The sequence below is a fragment of the Ascidiella aspersa genome, chromosome 7, assembly GCF_963924565.1.
Source record: "Ascidiella aspersa chromosome 7, kaAscAspe10.2, whole genome shotgun sequence".
NCBI classification, from domain to species: domain Eukaryota; kingdom Metazoa; phylum Chordata; class Ascidiacea; order Phlebobranchia; family Ascidiidae; genus Ascidiella; species Ascidiella aspersa.
In genome coordinates, this window is record NC_139453.1 from 13496701 (window position 1) to 13515473 (window position 18773).

The 18773-nt window shown below is 36.6% G+C and overlaps 1 protein-coding gene across 1 annotated transcript in view; it reads right to left on the bottom strand.

Annotated features, from left to right (window-relative positions):
* Positions 1 to 702: 702 nt before the first annotated feature.
* Positions 703 to 18773, bottom strand: part of LOC146137937 (uncharacterized) — a 41680-nt gene continuing 23609 nt past the window's right edge. Inside the window, exons 39-59 of the mRNA XM_083394485.1 lie at positions 17728 to 17904; positions 17093 to 17176; positions 16175 to 16348; positions 15594 to 15674; positions 14552 to 14725; positions 13532 to 13615; positions 12822 to 13017; positions 12396 to 12466; positions 11636 to 11806; positions 10782 to 10865; positions 8867 to 9055; positions 8031 to 8093; positions 7342 to 7515; positions 6882 to 6962; positions 6137 to 6307; positions 5432 to 5521; positions 4650 to 4820; positions 3284 to 3442; positions 2746 to 2826; positions 1541 to 1651; positions 703 to 844 (exon numbers count right to left, since the gene is read on the bottom strand). Of these exons, the coding sequence (XP_083250611.1) occupies positions 809 to 844; positions 1541 to 1651; positions 2746 to 2826; positions 3284 to 3442; positions 4650 to 4820; positions 5432 to 5521; positions 6137 to 6307; positions 6882 to 6962; positions 7342 to 7515; positions 8031 to 8093; positions 8867 to 9055; positions 10782 to 10865; positions 11636 to 11806; positions 12396 to 12466; positions 12822 to 13017; positions 13532 to 13615; positions 14552 to 14725; positions 15594 to 15674; positions 16175 to 16348; positions 17093 to 17176; positions 17728 to 17904 (2622 nt within the window). The 3' untranslated portion in view covers positions 703 to 808. The remainder of the gene's footprint in view (positions 845 to 1540; positions 1652 to 2745; positions 2827 to 3283; positions 3443 to 4649; positions 4821 to 5431; positions 5522 to 6136; positions 6308 to 6881; positions 6963 to 7341; positions 7516 to 8030; positions 8094 to 8866; positions 9056 to 10781; positions 10866 to 11635; positions 11807 to 12395; positions 12467 to 12821; positions 13018 to 13531; positions 13616 to 14551; positions 14726 to 15593; positions 15675 to 16174; positions 16349 to 17092; positions 17177 to 17727; positions 17905 to 18773) is intronic.

The window sequence follows — 18773 nt, forward strand, 5'->3', positions numbered from 1 at the left end:
GGCCTTACATCAAGTGTAGTAAACAATTTCAAATCACGTAATTCCAAGTCAAGTCATTCACAAATAAACTGAAGTCCAAATCATGTAATTTTCGAAAAATACATTGTAAATTTAATAAAATTACTCAAACTTTGTCGATCCGGAAGGTTTTATTCAAATATTTTACAAGAAATTGGGGTAAAACTTGGAAAACTTTACCAAAAAAAAAGTTTAAGTCAAAACATTGGACTCACAGATGTAAGTCCAGTAATTTACGAACAGTGAGTTATTTGTTAGGTGCATGTTCGATTTTTTGTTTAACGTGCTTCGAATAACTATGAAAAACATAATTTCAAGTTAGTTACTTAACTCGAATAACACAACTCCACTAAATTGCCTCGGGAATCTTAACAAAAGTGTTCTTATGTATAATATCCATAGTTTATTCCTTTGAATTTAAAGAAGCAATTAAAATTTCGCAAATACGCGAGGCAAAAGAAGTATTATTGTGCCACGCCGGTACACGCCGAAGAAGTGATTAGCTAATCGTGTACACTGTATATGATGGCGCGAAAATATACCGCCGGAAAATGACGTAGCGTATACACAGCAAAAAAAAACGCCTCAACGGCGGGGTTTCAAAGGAAAAAAATCAAGTGCTATACTGTACAAGGACACAAGTACACAGTAGTACGATATTGCTATAGTCTATGGAGTAGAGAAGAGATGCAATTGGTGAGAACGCGAGGGGAAAATTGGATGAAATCGTTATGTACAGTATTGCATCAGAATACGATGAACTTGTGGCTTGGTCGCGGAAGCGGAGCGATCACTCCCACACGTGGCGGCTGCAATGCTCGAATGCCTGTAAATTGATAAATTTATACGCAACCACGACTTGAAGCCGCCTAGGCAGAAGAACGTCTGCTGATCTCGGTAAAACTCTTTACTGACGAATTAACGCCGCGAATTAGAATGAAAAATATTATATTTGTTTTTCAAAAGAAAGGCTCCTTAAACTTTATGGGTAAAACACGTACCAAGTGTAAGTTTGTAGCAAATCTTTCCCTCTATAGGCACTATATGGATAGATGTTGTATAGCTATTTGTGGCGGTAAAGGGGTAGAGTTGTTATAACTTAGACACAACGTAAACAGTTAAACGTACAAAGTAATAACATCGTTTTAGGTTGTCAATAAACAAAGAGTTTCAATAAACAAAGGGTTTTAAAATAATTTTGTTACTGTTATCACTGATCTTAGTTATTTATCTTACAGGCTGCTGCAGTAATAAAACAAACTTCAGACAAACACTATGGAAGCCCATGAACCATGTTGTCTGCTTGCAAAAATATATTTCGGAAATCACCAGTATTGACAATTTTGTTCTAAAAATTAAATATCACGTCGCACTGCGTTAAATTACTCGCCGCTAAACGCGGGATTGTGTTGTCTTGGAGCATGTCAAGCCTAACTTAAACCTAAAAGCAAATTTAAAGATAAAACCTTGAATGTCTATGCGTCAGGTCGGGTGAAATAATCTCGTTTTACGATTCACTTACGTTGCATTCGCGGGCGGCCTTCTCACTGCTGCACCAGTAGGACGGTCCGTAGGTACATGGATTAGCACCGATGATCACATGGGCACTAGACGAACCGCAGACGCCAATTTTCTGTGGACAAAAATGTACGATATATGATATATATATTAGAAAAATGAATTAAAATTTTAAAATAAAGTAGATGCAGCCAACATGACATCAAATTAATATAATAGTGCATTTAGTAATTCACACAATGATATCAATTACTTATCTAAAGTTAAAAAAATGTTCTAAAAAGCCATTTTTCGTACAAAACAGCCCAACAAATGTTGTTGAAATGTGACATTTGTAGCATGACTACTCACTTTTTTACTGCAAAGCAGGTTAATTTATGGCTATACAATTGCAAAGCAATGCAAAAAAAGAAGAAAAAAATTTTTTTTAGGTGAAGGACAATTAATTTTTTTCAAAATTTTAGCCCAAATCTGAATTTTCAAATTGACGTAGCACGGTCAATACTGAACCAAACGTGCTCAGATTTGTTTTGTGGGGTTTTTAGACGTAACCTAACAATTCCAGGGGGTCCACACTAAAATTTGACAAAAAAGTGTTTTTTTGAACAACCCTAATATATATATATATATATACTAAAGGCAAATAATTAGAGCAAACTGCGACGATTGTTTAAATTATAATCTGTCCTCTAATTCTGGTTGCAATTTTTTTTTTCTTTATCGAGAAAAAATTGTTTTAGAGTATATACAACGATGAGACGATAAAGAATTTCATAAAAATACTCTTTAGTGAATTCTACGGACTTAGAGCAGAGGCTATGCTAAAAAATACCAAAAAGCATTTTTGCTAATTTATCTGTATTTTTGCCTTGAAACAAGTTGATTGGTATACGTTGCGTTTACAATACATTTTACTTAAGTTATTTTTCATAAATACGAGTTTATAATTAACGTTCTATTTTATGACAAGGACTTGGTTTGAAGTTGACTTTCTCTAATTATGACTGGACTGGGACTTGACTTAAGCAACCGATGACATGGACTGGGAATTGACTTGTCATTTATTTAGAAAATGCTGGACGTAATTTACAAATGACTGACTTGTTTACAACACTGCTATGTTATTTCAGCCCACAAGAAAACAAGCTTCTTTTTAAGTGGCCTATCCAAAGATAAAGTCTACTTTTGAACCACCTCTACTATATTTACCGAGCACACGACATCGGGCTGCAGATCGTTTTCCAGCAGCTTGATGATATCTGGAGTGTATTGCTTCACCAAGTCGTCGCACTGAAACAAAGGCAAACATTATTTTACCGACGAATATAACACAGGTGTTTAAGCAAAAATAAATAAGGTGCAATTGCAAATTTTGGATAAGTGAGACTACTTTTTTTCTGGGTTTAAATCCGCTACAGCGGAATTTTGAAAATGTTTTTCGATTTTTGAGGTCATTATAGCATTGGTAAAAATAGCAATTGTTAGCATTTTTCCTTATAAGAGCAACAACCTGCGTACTACAATGTTAGATTGACGAACAATTCAATAAAACACGAAAAAAATGTTTTTAATAGGAGGGAAATAATTCGGTCATGACCCGGGGACGACCAAGCACACTATAACCTTTTTTTATCTCATGTTTTACCATAGTGGAATCAGTATATTTGTTAAAGTCGTCCTCGCGTCTTAATATTACGTTGTTATATGAAACATTTAAGGTGTAGGCAGAAAAACGGTAAGTCTTTACCGTGGATTTAAGCGGGCTGGGAAGCTCGCTGCAGACGTTCTCGAGAGCCTGTTCCACTTCCTCTGTAGTGGCGTTTGCTGACAGCTCCTGGTCAACCCACTGCATTGCGATCTGACACACTTGGCACAGTTCACCGCTGGCCACTTGCGATTTGTCCACCTGTCGGAACGTTACAATGTTGTTGGTGGGCAACCGCGACATGCAAGGCGTATCGCGGCGTTTTTGGCGCGCATTCGAAAAGTCAGATCGTAACTCAAACGCTTTTAACTGTTAAATCTGAGCAAATCCGCAAGCGGAACAGCAGGAACAGCAGAAACAGCAAATAGCAAGTAAACTGCATAAGCGCATTGTTAGAACTTCGCCAACAGCGGTTATAAACTTAAACATTTATTACACTTTGAAACTGTTTAGTAAAACGTGGAGCGTCTAAGAAAGGCCACTATCGAGTACATGTTGAACTTATCTTGATGTTTAGCTTAACGCCTAAAGCGAATCCACGCAGAGATTTGCATAATTTATGTGTACACAACTTTAGTGGATTTGCTAAACAGTGTTATGAAGACTAAAGTTAACAGATTCTGACTTAAGATAGTTATAGTTTATATATTTCACTTAACTAAAGTCATTTGGGAAAATTACTTCGTTTTGACAAAAAAGAGCTTTTGTTTAACAAAAATTTATTATTATAATTATTATTAGGTTGTTGAACGAAACTTTGTATACGTAAAATGGTTTGGATACATGTTCACTTTTCTGTGACAAACGACTTCACTTGTACTAAATCAGGAATCGAAAACCTATGTTAGTATTGCCGGGACGCGCAGATTGCACAAAATAACATGGACATAAAAAAATTTTTTTTTAATTTGAAGTTAAAAAATATCACATTCATATCATAAAAAATTAGCAACATTTGTATGATAAAATACTTTTTAGTGCTAGTATTCTATTTACTTGTAAGTAGCAAGCATTGGAGAACCAAAGCAAGGAAATAATTACGCACAAACATTAATTGATAGATCTAATATGCCTAACGGTGCAACATTAGATTGTCAAGCAAGGCGCATGTGGCACGCGGAGCGCTGCACGGATCTGTAATGTGCTTGATAACGAATTGCAAAGCCAAAGGTCGAGTAAATCGACTATACTCTAGATTTCAGATTAAGACGTTTCGATACGTACTTGTATCATCTTCAGTTAATGTGACTGAGATAAGTGATGCTTTGACTTACTTCTCAGTCACACTAATTGAAGATGACACAAGTTCGTATTAAAACGTCTTAATCAAGATGATGTCGATCTACTCGACCCTTTTGGCTTAAAAAAATATTGTTTTTGACAATGTCGCAGGTCAAGAGGCGCTTACCAAAGCGTTCGAGCAGAGTTTAAGTTCCGAGCAGAGTGCATTAGGTGAGATTTGCTGAATGAGCAGTTGGACAAGCGCCTCTCCGTTGGTGGCAAGAAAGTCAACGCACTGGGCTTTGAGATCTCCTGGTAGAATGTCGCACACCTTCTCTACCACAACAACGATCTCGGCCTAAAAAACGAAATGACGGATTTCGTTGCAGACGCAGCGTGTGGAAGTGACGCACAAAATAACGAGTTTTTTTGTTAAGTTAGAAGACATTTCATTGATATATAGCTTATGTAAAGTTTTAATTGTTTTGAGTACCTTTTTTGCCGTATTTTTTTATTGATTTTGCTTTTATTTGTAGCGATAATTTTGTTGAAGCCCATCATTTTTTAACATAAATTGTTTTACTCTCCTTATTTCTTTAGTTGCTATACTATTCCTATTTAGAGCATTAGCTGGTATTTCAAGCATCGAGTGATAATTGGCATAAATAGTTAATTAAATTTAACAATCTTTTCTAAACCTATATAACAAATTTTGCTTAAGAAGTCTACAAATAATAGGCTAAAGTGTATTTGTTTATGTGCTTTCGTCTTGTGTAATAGATATTAATTTGTACTTTACAGGTACGATTCTTGAAGGGTTATAGGCTCTAAGAGTTAAACACGGTTCGTTACCACTTTGGAATGTTTAAATATTTCATCTAATTGTGTTTGAATTTATATTTTATTCATTGAAAAAGGGAGAGCTCAGTAGTTTTTCTGTGGGTAAAGCAGATATACTGAATAACATACTTTGGTTGAGTTTTCATTCAGCAAATTGTCGAGTTCTGTTGCAATCAACTTGCAGATATCGCATTCGGTGGTCGACTTCACTGGAGAGACCTGTACACGTAAACAAGTTTAACATAACTAGATTCTTTAAACCAAGCCATTCTTAACTTTTGAGTTCATTTCTTTTTGCAATTTTCATCCATTACACATCCAAGGTTGTTTAACATAAACCCTGCCCATTAGAGCAGCGGTTCCCAAACTTTTCTAAAAATTTTGCCTGGATGTCCCTTTGCATTGATTTTGATATTTCGCGGCCCTATAAAACAAGGGTCAGTTGACCCATGTTTCTTGTACTGGTGCAGTCACGAATCTTTCTAATGTAACAACTTTCTGAATAATATGAACGATTCGCTGAGACATCATAATAGATGCTTTAGATGTCACAAGAGACATCATAAAATACGCGTTTTTATCTAATAATAAAGTATAACTAAAGACGAAGAATAATGACAGATAAGGTTTAAAACATTGACTAATGTCTAAAAACTTAAAGACTAATTCTCTTTGCGGACCCTCTGAAACTGCTGCACGGACCCCAGTTTGGGAACCGCTGCATTAGAGCCTTATGTAAAACAAATCGTTAATTGTAAGGGAGGTGTGTGTTGTAAAACGAACTCCTGTTACAACCTCCCGCGAATGGGGCTGAACCCGCAACTTTTGACTTACGGCAACTCCTGAGCAAAGGCCAAGTTTAGAGCAGAGTTTGGGCGGGGGCACAAGGCTGACAAGAAGTTCCACTATGGTTGATCCGTATTTCTCGATGAAGCTGTCGCATTCGGCTTGGTAGGCTGCAGGCAGAATCCTACAGACACTTTCGACTACCGCTTCGATTTCCTTCTGTGAAAAAGTCGGTTGGCTTAACTTAACGTTGACACAATACGCACCGTTCTATATTGCGAGTGGCATATGCAGAAAAAAAGGACGTATGCAGAAAACGACATACCCATGTAAACTTAAAACAAGTGGTGGTTTTAATCTATTGGCGTTAGGTGAGTGCACAAGAACTTGGGAAAATCACTATGGTCTCCAAGGGTATATGTTTATCATAAATTCAAGTAAATCAATTCATATAAAACAATGTTGTTACAAAAGCATCAGCGTCAGCAGTGTTGCAATACATAAACAAATAACTTAGGTTAGCTCGAATGATAAGGACAATTTATTGAAAATTAACACTATCTAATGCGACTTTTCTAACAACTAGATTTTAACCCAAAGAAAACCTATAACTACTCTGAAAAACGTTCAAAACGCTACCACTTTTGTTGAGATCGCCGTTTGATACACTTGATTATCCCACATTAAAGCATAAAATAAGTACAATAATTTCCCTATTTATTATTTAATTGCAAAAAAATCAGTGTTTTAAAAGCTTCAGCGCCTTGCATAGTAGGCAGAAACGTTTCCGAACCTCGGTTTGCCCAGCTTCCAAAAGGTGCTCCAGTTCTTGGACGATTATATCGCACAGTTCGCAGGAATCTCCCAAGCTGGCCTGGAAGCAACACAAACAAAAAGTAAGTTAGAGCTATATTGATTTTACTTGGGTCGCAGCAATTTGTGCTTTGTTCGAATTACTCCTAACTTTAAATTAGCAACTTTTATTGCACATGGTATATGTAATTAATAATCATGCTTCTCTCCAGGCATTAAAATAGCGTTAGCCTTATACAATTAAGATTCATATTGCACAAAAACAACAGTCATAATTGTATTTGCTATACGAGTCTACGAAATGTGCAATTGAACTTTATTAAATTAAAATTGCAATTTGGCCATCTAACGGAGTCAGTTGGAAAACGCAGCCTGGAACTAAAGCTCTACGCACTTTTCCTTTTATTTTTAGGCAAACCTGAAAAATCTTGTGAATTTACCTTGTGATATGAAGTACAGAGTTTGAGCTCCTTGCAAATGGCGGAAGGCGTGAGTTTATTGATCAACAGTTGGATAATCTGGTCACCGTAAGTGTCGATCAGTGTGTCGCACTCCGACTTGAGTGTACTTGGCAACAAATTGCAAACCCCTTTCACCGCTTTAACGATCTCTTCCTGAAAATACCGACACAACATGTATGTTTACTTATGGGCAACACTTCGGTTGGTTACAACGTTATTCGTTACCATTGACGAATAATTGTGAATGATACAACGGAAAAGCATAGCACCATGCATCACACCCTTAAATGTGATTTTAAGTTTTTGTTTAGGGCCGTAGGGGTGAATTTTAAACACTAGGTGAAATTCAAATATATGTTGTGCTAGCTAATATTAATATCCGATAACACCTGATCGCAGCAAACAATCAAAGTCTTATGGTAGTATCGGTAGTCAACAGATAGTAGGGTGGTATCGGACAAAAAAGTTCTTGCGTATTTCAGCCATGGTTTGTAATCCCATAAATTTTGTTAATTTGTGACAGTAATGAAGTCATTTGGTATCGGTTCGTATGGCCGTAATTACGTACATCGGTTTCGAATTAAATACAAAGAATTTAATAAACAATAAGATTTTGCCCTAATGCCATGCCCGAGAAAGTATTCCGAAATTCGTGGCGAAACACTTACCTCCGTGCTGTCTTTGGTGATCAGCTGTTCGAGCTCAGTAGCTACAGCCTGGCAAATGGTGCACTCCTCGTCTGACGACACGTGCTGAAACCAAATGGAATTATCGTTATTTGGAGGCGGTTAAAGTTTCAATTGTCGGCATACATATTTATTCCAGAACATTGCAAAAACAGTTTATAAGCGTGTTTCGAAACAATGTTGAATATGTTAGTAATAAACATAATAGGTAAAAAAGCGGAAAGCCGCGACCTATATCATATTTTTTAAGTCATTCTTTACACAAAGCCATTCTTAACTTTTGAGTTCATTTCTTTTAGCAATTTTCATCCATTACACATCCAAGGTTGTTTAACATAAACCTTGCCCATTAGAGCAGCGGTTCCCAAACTTTTCTAAAAATTTTGCCTGGATGTCCCTTTGCATTGATTTTGATATTTCGCGGCCCTATAAAACAAGGGTCAGTTGACCCATGTTTCTTGTACTGGTGCAGTCACGAATCTTTCTAATGTAACAACTTTCTGAATAATATGAACGATTCGCTGAGACATCATAATAGATGCTTTAGATGTCACAAGAGACATCATAAAATACGCGTTATTATCTAATAATAAAGTATAACTAAAGACGAAGAATAATGACAGATAAGGTTTAAAACATTGACTAATGTTTAAAAACTTAAAGACTAATTCTCTTTGCGGACCCTCTGAAACTGCTGCACGGACCCCAGTTTGGGAACCGCTGCATTAGAGCCTTGTGTAAAACAAATCGTTAATTGTAAGGGAGGTGTGTGTTGTAAAACGAACTCCTGTTACAACCTCCCGCGAATGGGGCTGAACCCGCAACTTTTGACTTACGGCAACTCCTGAGCAAAGGCCAAGTTTAGAGCAGAGTTTGGGCGGGGGCACAAGGCTGACAAGAAGTTCCACTATGGTTGATCCGTATTTCTCGATGAAGCTGTCGCATTCGGCTTGGTAGGCTGCAGGCAGAATCTTACAGACACTTTCGACTACCGCTTCGATTTCCTTCTGTGAAAAAGTCGGTTGGCTTAACTTAACGTTGACACAATACGCACCGTTCTATATTGCGAGTGGCATATGCAGGAAAAAAGAACGTATGCAGAAAACGACACACCCATGTAAACTTAAAACAAGTGGTGGTTTTAATCTATTGGCGTTAGGTGAGTGCACAAGAACTTGGGAAAATCACTATGGTCTCCAAGGGTATATGTTTATCATAAATTCAAGTAAATCAATTCATATAAAACAATGTTGTTACAAAAGCATCAGCGTCAGCAGTGTTGCAATACATAAACAAATAACTTAGGTTAGCTCGAATGATAAGGACAATTTAGAGCCATTGAAAATTAACACTATCTAATGTGACTTTTCTAACAACTAGATTTTAACCCAAAGAAAATCTATAACTACTCTGAAAAACGTTCAAAACGCTACCAGTTTTGTTGAGATCGCCGTTTGATACACCTGATTATCCCACATTAAAGTATAAAATAGTACAATAATTTCCCTATTTATTATTTAATTGCAAAAAAATCAGTGTTTTAAAAGCTTCAGCGCCTTGCATAGTAGGCAGAAACGTTTCCGAACCTCGGTTTGCCCAGCTTCCAAAAGGTGCTCCAGTTCTTGGACGATTATTTCGCACAGTTCGCAGGAATCTCCCAAGCTGGCCTGGAAGCAACACAAACAAAAAGTAAGTTAGAGCTATATTGATTTTACTTGGATCGCAGCAATTTGTGCTTTGTTCGAATTACTCCTAACTTTAAATTAGCAACTTTTATTGCACATGGTATATGTAATTAATAATCATGCTTCTCTCCAGGCATTAAAATAGCGTTAGCCTTATACAATTAACATTCATATTGCACAAAAACAACAGTCTTAATTGTATTTGCTATACGAGTCTATGAAATGTGCAATTGAACTTTATTAAATTAAAATTGCAATTTGGCCATTTAACGGAGTCAGTTGGAAAACGCAGCCTGGAACTAAAGCTCTACGCACTTTTCCTTTTATTTTTAGGCAAACCTGAAAAATCTTGTGAATTTACCTTGTGATATGAAGTACAGAGTTTGAGCTCCTTGCAAATGGCGGAAGGCGTGAGTTTATTGATCAACAGTTGGATAATCTGGTCACCGTAAGTGTCGATCAGTGTGTCGCACTCCGACTTGAGTGTACTTGGCAACAAATTGCAAACCCCTTTCACCGCTTTAACGATCTCTTCCTGAAAATACCGACACAACATGTATGTTTACTTATGGGCAACACTTCGGTTGGTTACAACGTTATTCGTTACCATTGACGAATAATTGTGAATGATACAACGGAAAAGCATAGCACCATGCATCACACCCTAAATGTGATTTTAAGTTTTCGTTTAGGGCCGTAGGGGCGAATTTTAAACACTAGGTGAAATTCAAATATATGTTGTGCTAGCTAATATTAATATCCGATAACACCTGATCGCATCAAACAATCAAAGTCTTATGGTAGTATCGGTAGTCAACAGATAGTAGGGTGGTATCGGACAAAAAGTTCTTGCGTATTTCAGCCATGGTTTGTAATCCCATAAATTTTGTTAATTTGTGACAGTAATGAAGTCATTTGGTATCGGTTCGTATGGCCGTAATTACGTACATCGGTTTCGAATTAAATACAAAGAATTTAATAAACAATAAGATTTTGCCCTAATGCCATGCCCGAGAAAGTATTCCGAAATTCGTGGCGAAACACTTACCTCCGTGCTGTCTTTGGTGATCAACTGTTCGAGCTCAGTAGCTACAGCCTGGCAAATGGTGCACTCCTCGTCTGACGTCACGTGCTGAAACCAAATGGGATTATCGTTATTTGGAGGCGGTTAAAGTTTCAATTGTCGGCATACATATTTATTCCAGAACATTGCAAAAACAGTTTATAAGCGTGTTTCGAAACAATGTTGAATGTGTTAGTAATAAACATAATAGGTAAAAAAGCGGAAAGCCGCGACCTATATCATATTTTTTAAGTCATTCTTTACACAAAGCCATTCTTAACTTTTGAGTTCATTTCTTTTTGCAATTTTCATCCATTACACATCCAAGGTTGTTTAATATAAACCTTGCCCATTAGAGCAGCGGTTCCCAAACTTTTCTAAAAATTTTGCCTGGATGTCCCTTTGCATTGATTTTGATATTTCGCGGCCCTATAAAACAAGGGTCAGTTGACCCATGTTTCTTGTACTGGTGCAGTCACGAATCTTTCTAATGTAACAACTTTCTGAATAATATGAACGATTCGCTGAGACATCATAATAGATGCTTTAGATGTCACAAGAGACATCATAAAATACGCGTTATTATCTAATAATAAAGCATAACTAAAGACGAAGAATAATGACAGATAAGGTTTAAAACATTGACTAATGTTTAAAAACTTAAAGACTAATTCTCTTTGCGGACCCTCTGAAACTGCTGCACGGACCCCAGTTTGGGAACCGCTGCATTAGAGCCTTGTGTAAAACAAATCGTTAATTGTAAGGGAGGTGTGTGTTGTAAAACGAACTCCTGTTACAACCTCCCGCGAATGGGGCTGAACCCGCAACTTTTGACTTACGGCAACTCCTGAGCAAAGGCCAAGTTTAGAGCAGAGTTTGGGCGGGGGCACAAGGCTGACAAGAAGTTCCACTATGGTTGATCCGTATTTCTCGATGAAGCTGTCGCATTCGGCTTGGTAGGCTGCAGGCAGAATCTTACAGACACTTTCGACTACCGCTTCGATTTCCTTCTGTGAAAAAGTCGGTTGGCTTAACTTAACGTTGACACAATACGCACCGTTCTATATTGCGAGTGGCATATGCAGGAAAAAAGGACGTATGCAGAAAACGACACACCCATGTAAACTTAAAACAAGTGGTGGTTTTAATCTATTGGCGTTAGGTGAGTGCACAAGAACTTGGGAAAATCACTATGGTCTCCAAGGGTATATGTTTATCATAAATTCAAGTAAATCAATTCATATAAAACAATGTTGTTACAAAAGCATCAGCGTCAGCAGTGTTGCAATACATAAACAAATAACTTAGGTTAGCTCGAATGATAAGGACAATTTAGAGCCATTGAAAATTAACACTATCTAATGTGACTTTTCTAACAACTAGATTTTAACCCAAAGAAAACCTATAACTACTCTGAAAAAGGTTCAAAACGCTACCAGTTTTGTTGAGATCGCCGTTTGATACACCTGATTATCCCAAATTAAAGTATAAAATAGTACAATAATTTCCCTATTTATTATTTAATTGCAAAAAAATCAGTGTTTTAAAAGCTTCAGCGCCTTGCATAGTAGGCAGAAACGTTTCCGAACCTCGGTTTGCCCAGCTTCCAAAAAGTGCTCCAGTTCTTGGACGATTATTTCGCACAGTTCGCAGGAATCTCCCAAGCTGGCCTGGAAGCAACACAAACAAAAAGTAAGTTAGAGCTATATTGATTTTACTTGGATCGCAGCAATTTGTGCTTTGTTCGAATTACTCCTAACTTTAAATTAGCAACTTTTATTGCACATGGTATATGTAATTAATAATCGTGCTTCTCTCCAGGCATTAAAATAGCGTTAGCCTTATACAATTAAGATTCATATTGCACAAAAACAAGTCTTAATTGTATTTGCTATACGAGTCTACGAAATGTGCAATTGAACTTTATTAAATTAAAATTGCAATTTGGCCATCTAACGGAGTCAGTTGGAAAACGCAGCCTGGAACTAAAGCTCTACGCACTTTTCCTTTTATTTTTAGGCAAACCTGAAAAATCTTGTGAATTTACCTTGTGATATGAAGTACAGAGTTTGAGCTCCTTGCAAATGGCGGAAGGCGTGAGTTTATTGATCAACAGTTGGATAATCTGGTCACCGTAAGTGTCGATCAGTGTGTCGCACTCCGACTTGAGTGTACTTGGCAACAAATTGCAAACCCCTTTCACCGCTTTAACGATCTCTTCCTGAAAATACCGACACAACATGTATGTTTACTTATGGGCAACACTTCGGTTGGTTACAACGTTATTCGTTACCATTGACGAATAATTGTGAATGATACAACGGAAAAGCATAGCACCATGCATCACACCCTCAAATGTGATTTTAAGTTTTCGTTTAGGGCCGTAGGGGCGAATTTTAAACACTAGGTGAAATTCAAATATATGTTGTGCTAGCTAATATTAATATCCGATAACACCTGATCGCAGCAAACAATCAAAGTCTTATGGTAGTATCGGTAGTCAACAGATAGTAGGGTGGTATCGGACAAAAAGTACTTGCGTATTTCAGCCATGGTTTGTAATCCCATAAATTTTGTTAATTTGTGACAGTAATGAAGTCATTTGGTATCGGTTCGTATGGCCGTAATTACGTACATCGGTTTCGAATTAAATACAAAGAATTTAACAAACAATAAGATTTTGCCCTAATGCCATGCCCGAGAAAGTATTCCGAAATTCGTGGCGAAACACTTACCTCCGTGCTGTCTTTGGTGATCAACTGTTCGAGCTCAGTAGCTACAGCCTGGCAAATGGTGCACTCCTCGTCTGACGACACGTGCTGAAACCAAATGGAATTATCGTCATTTGAATGCGGTAATAAGTATTATATGTCAGAATACACACTTATTTTAGTATTATTGGTAAAACGTTTTAAAAACGTTTGGAGAGAATGTTAAAATATGTAAAGCTAAGTGAATAAAACAAAAACTGTTAAATAACTAAATTTCGGGGGTAAACGGACAAGATCATTTTATTAACTAGGATACATTTTTAATATATTAGGAAATCGTTGCTTATGTTGAACGAGTGAGAAACAAGGTAAGTTTATTAAGTGCTGCGTTGACGCTAATTCACCATGCTGTGCATGCTTAACACTTGATGCAACACATCAAAACATACTGTGATTGGAAAGCTAATCAAGCAGTAAACTAATAGGACTTTTTGAAATTTATATTTTACACAGAGACAAGTCAAAAGGATAGCTGAACAAAGTTTGCGAAACGCTGAACTAAATTAAGTATACGTAATCTCTTTTCCAATCAAAACAAAAACTCAGTTAATTTTGTTTATAGCAAAACTGAGTCAAATAGTAAATATCGATTACAAATACTTTCAGAATTTTGTCATTAGTTCTGTAGGTAAATACCTTGGATATTTAAAAAATTATACAATAAACTCGGTTTGGTCGCTCTACAAAGCAATAAGTAGCATCCAGTCTTCAAATTGATCATTTCAATTTTTATTATTAACCTTTCTAATGTTGTTTACTTAATAATTGATTTCAGGTCAATGCCTTAATTATGTAAAAAAAGAAACCAATTTTAAAATGAAAAAACGTTCAAAACATAAGGTATTTCAGTCCGTTAAATGCTTCAGAGAGGTAGCGACACTAAAAATGTAAGAAACCAATGATATATACGTACAAGCAGGGTACAGTGTTTGGAAAGAGGTTTCTCCCCTAACGTCGGTCACATTAAAATAGAGTAAAACAAACCCTAATAGACGACGAACAGAGATTGATTAAAGTGCACAGTTCGCTGGGTGTAAAGCCGTTTGCGAGGGCCTCGATGATTAGGCGTCCGTACTCGTCCACAAGGTTTTCGCATTCGGTTTTTATGGTTGAGGGTAGCAGGAAGCACACCTGCTCCAACGCACTCACAATCGCTGCCTGAAAGATGGGAAGAAAATTTGTCAAAATTAGTTTGACGCGACGACTCGGGTAGAATTGATTTTCCAGCGTGCGTTTGAGATGATTTCAAAAATAAAACTACATGAACTGTTCTTTCTGGCGCTTGTTGGCAAATTCACAGTTTTGTGACCCATAGAATTCGAGGGGAATTTGCAACAACAAATATTTGTACAAAACACACACGACAATCGTTAATTGCAAGAAACATTTTTTGAATAAAAAGGCGGTACAGACAAAGTTTGCTTAAAAAGTTAGGTAATGAAAATATGGCCTCAGTTATATGAAGTGTAATGCAGTCAAGTTTTAAAAGGCAATATATAAAATTAATCGATATTGCTTCGGTTACTTGCCCAAGTTTTTTAAGACTATGGTACACTTCAATGCGCTGGAGTAATTTTATTTTATATTTTTTGCTAAAAGTTAACAAATCAACAAAACCCTGACCCCTAGTGGCCTCGCACGATTCACCACAAATTCGGCTTGAACCTATATTATTGATTTTGCAATACTTATGTGTTCACAAAGTAAAAGTTGGGATTATATAAGCCTACGCTGACCAACAGGCTTCAAATGTAAAGGCCAACACCGTTTTAGCAAAGAATTAACAAATCAACGGCGCAGCGAATTTAAATTGCTTACTATGCCTCTTACAGCTGGCTTCAACAAACCTGCGCTTCGATTAGGGGGAAATGCATTTTGTAAAGTTTTTACGGTGTTACAAAACGACAAAAACGCATGAAAATGGAAAGACAAATTGATGCAACTTAAAACACGAAACAAATAAATCCAGTATAACTAATAACCTGGAGTTATTATAGTGAGTTATACAAATACAATATTAACGAACCTCAGTATTGTTGTCCTTCAAAATATTCTCCAGTTCCCCAGCTACGGCTTTGCAGATGGTGCACTCCGTGGAATCGCTAACCTGCGCACAAAATACAGATCAAATATAGTTTCTTAAAAAAAATTTTTTTTGGCCGTCGGGCATAATTTTTTGCATATTAAAAGATTTAACCTTGCAATGTTTAGTTTTTCGTAAATCTAAGAGGAAAACTTATTTCCTTTTTTAAAGAACTATATTTTAGTCCAGTGCTTCCCAAACACTGGGTCGCGACGCATTTATAAATGTTACAGTTGTCTGTTAGATCTGGAAATATTGCATTATCGTTACGTAACATTGCGTTTGAGCTTGTCTCCAATCAAGTCTCGACTTAATCTTATAATATCCAATATGCAAGCTCAAGTTTCGCATTAATTTGTTTTTCATTCGTTTGGTCAAATCTCATTGTGGGTCGCACAACACAACTTGCATTATAAGTGGGTCGCGAACTGAAAAAGGTTGGGAATCACTGCTAGTCATTTCGCAAGGCAAAATTATTGAATTTTATTTCTCAGGAAACAACATTTCACCACTTTTCAGGCTACCTTAATAAAGGAAGTGCAGAGTTTGAGCTCCTTGCAAATGGCGGAAGGCGTGAGTTTATTGATCAACAGTTGGATAATCTGGTCACCGTAAGTGTCGATCAGTGTGTCGCACTCCGACTTGAGTGTACTTGGCAAAACATTGCAAACCCCTTTCACCGCTTTAACGATCTCTTCCTGAAAGTATCAATCATTATTATTTAGTCATTGACCGACATTGACTGGCGACTTTCCACGTTATTTTGGAACAACGTTTCAGGTTACACGCGATAATTGATCGTTCTAAAAAAAAGGGTGGATGCACGGCGAGAATTGAATAACGTTGCGTTAGAATTTGTGTACCCCAAATGCACCATTGCTAACAAGTCCTTTTAAATTTAAGTCTAAGTTATTGCCATAACAATAGTAATTCGTTTACTTATTAGCACCATAAAAAGTAAACTTTTTAATATTAGTAAACTTGTACGACCCTAAGCGGTATATCGATTAGCAAACATCAGAAACGTAACACATAGCGCGCAAACTGATATAAAAGCAGAAGTCAGGGTAAAAAACTAAGCTAGCTTTTCGAAAAACATTTACTTGGAACACCTAGATAACTTTGTTTTTTTAATTTATTTCATTACAACACTGTCGAAAAGTTTGAAAATTACGAACGCAATTTTGACCAGATTTAAATATTCGCAATTTTTTTAACCGAAAATATAGGGAGCGTTGGTAAAGTTTTCAATAAATCCGATTTTTTTGCTGTTGATAGTCGAGCATTTTTTTTTTAATCAAAAATTAAAATTAAACGCTTTAAACCGAAAGTGAAAGTGTCATTGGCTTTATAGAAAACTTTGAGTGTATGTTGGACTCGTTAATCAATCCAATGGAACTGAACGGCATAGTTTATTTTTCTATACAATGCTTAACACCTACCTCCGTGCTGTCTTTGGTAATCAACTTTTCAAGCTCGGTTGTTATGGCTTGGCAAATAATGCATTCCTCGTCCGACGACACGCTCTAAAACAATATAGGGTTTTTGGATTGAAATTCTAAAAGGTCGAGCAATTTAAGCAAAAAAAGTAATTAAAACATAGCTACAAATCACAACATGTGCAATTTTCTCCATTTCATTCGGAAATATTCTCATGCTTTTTATCCTAAAATGTCCAATTTTATTGCTGAAGAGTACGAGATATCTTCGAAAGTTCTTTTGACCTCACGGTATATAATGCGTCACTTATATGATAGATAGCTGTTTGCACTCATTAAGTAAACGGTTGATTAGTTGATACCATAGCAGTTTATGCTAAATTTACTGGGGCGTTTTATTTATTAATTACATCATGCCTAGCCTGTTGTATTACCGACTTTTGGCTGTCTAACAGTAAAACATGTAAGCCAAACCCACTTAAGGTAAATGGGTTTTAGGCATGATGTCGAGTCTTTTAGAAAATACAATGATTTCATTTTAGGATCCTAATGTGGTCAAGAGCCCTTATTTGAGAAACTACGGTTAAGAGCAACCGATATAAATAAAGGTATACAAGAAAACAGCAGTGGACTCTCACCTTTACCGTCATTTCGGTGCAAAGTCTTAATTGGGTGCAGATAACCTGGGGCTGAAGTTCCTTTTTTACCAGGTCGATCAGCTTCTGGCCGTACAAGTTGATAACGACCTCGCACCCTCCCTGGGCCTCTTTGGGAAGTTTAGTGCATTCGTTTTCCAGTTCTTTAATGATCTCTTCCTGCATGTACGCAAAAGACAGGAATGGAAACGTCCCACACTTTGTTTATCGCGATACCTAAACCGGTTATCTTTAACAAAGTCTACTGCCGCCCTTTCCGATTGAAATTAGTTTCGAAAGTAAAATCAGATTGGCAAAATAGGTTAAATTAAGAAAAGAAAGCCACACCAACTATATAACTGAACCATAAATTGCTTTCCATGTGTAAGTATAGGAAAAAAATATATTGTTAACCATTTTACTGACGTAAAAATTGCTTTAGGGTTAAAACTGAATTTACCTTCAGTTAAAACTACCTAAGAAATTAAGGCCGCATAGGAGAGTGAATTAAATGCTTATAATATCGATGTGACCCATTATATGAAGTATCGGCTGCTATCTAATTCTATCCGAAACATCTCCCAAAATCAACGTCCAACGAAAAGGCAAAATTTACCTATGAAATATTTGCCGAAACGTAGTCTTAATCTTTACTCACAAAAAAACTTTTAATAAATAGAAATGGTAGCAAAAATTACATAAAAACTTAGGTAGGGGATTTTTTGTTCTAGCGAGTGAGATATCCTTAAAGTGACCTCACTTTACAGTTTGGCCGAGTAAAGTCATAATATGTGAAACGACAACAGTGATTTCAATCCTTCCTCAATAGACAAAGCGTTATAAAGGTCAAATCAAGCTACACGTCTGCCTCGATAATGAGTTTACTTCCCTTTAGTTGCGCTTACAGGCGCTTACAAGATGATTATAACAAACCAATAACGCTGTATATTACGCCAGAAGACTAGCACGACCTGTCAACTAGATAATTAACACGAGTGAATCTAAAATGATATAATGGATCAGGTTTGAAACAAATAATAAACAAATTT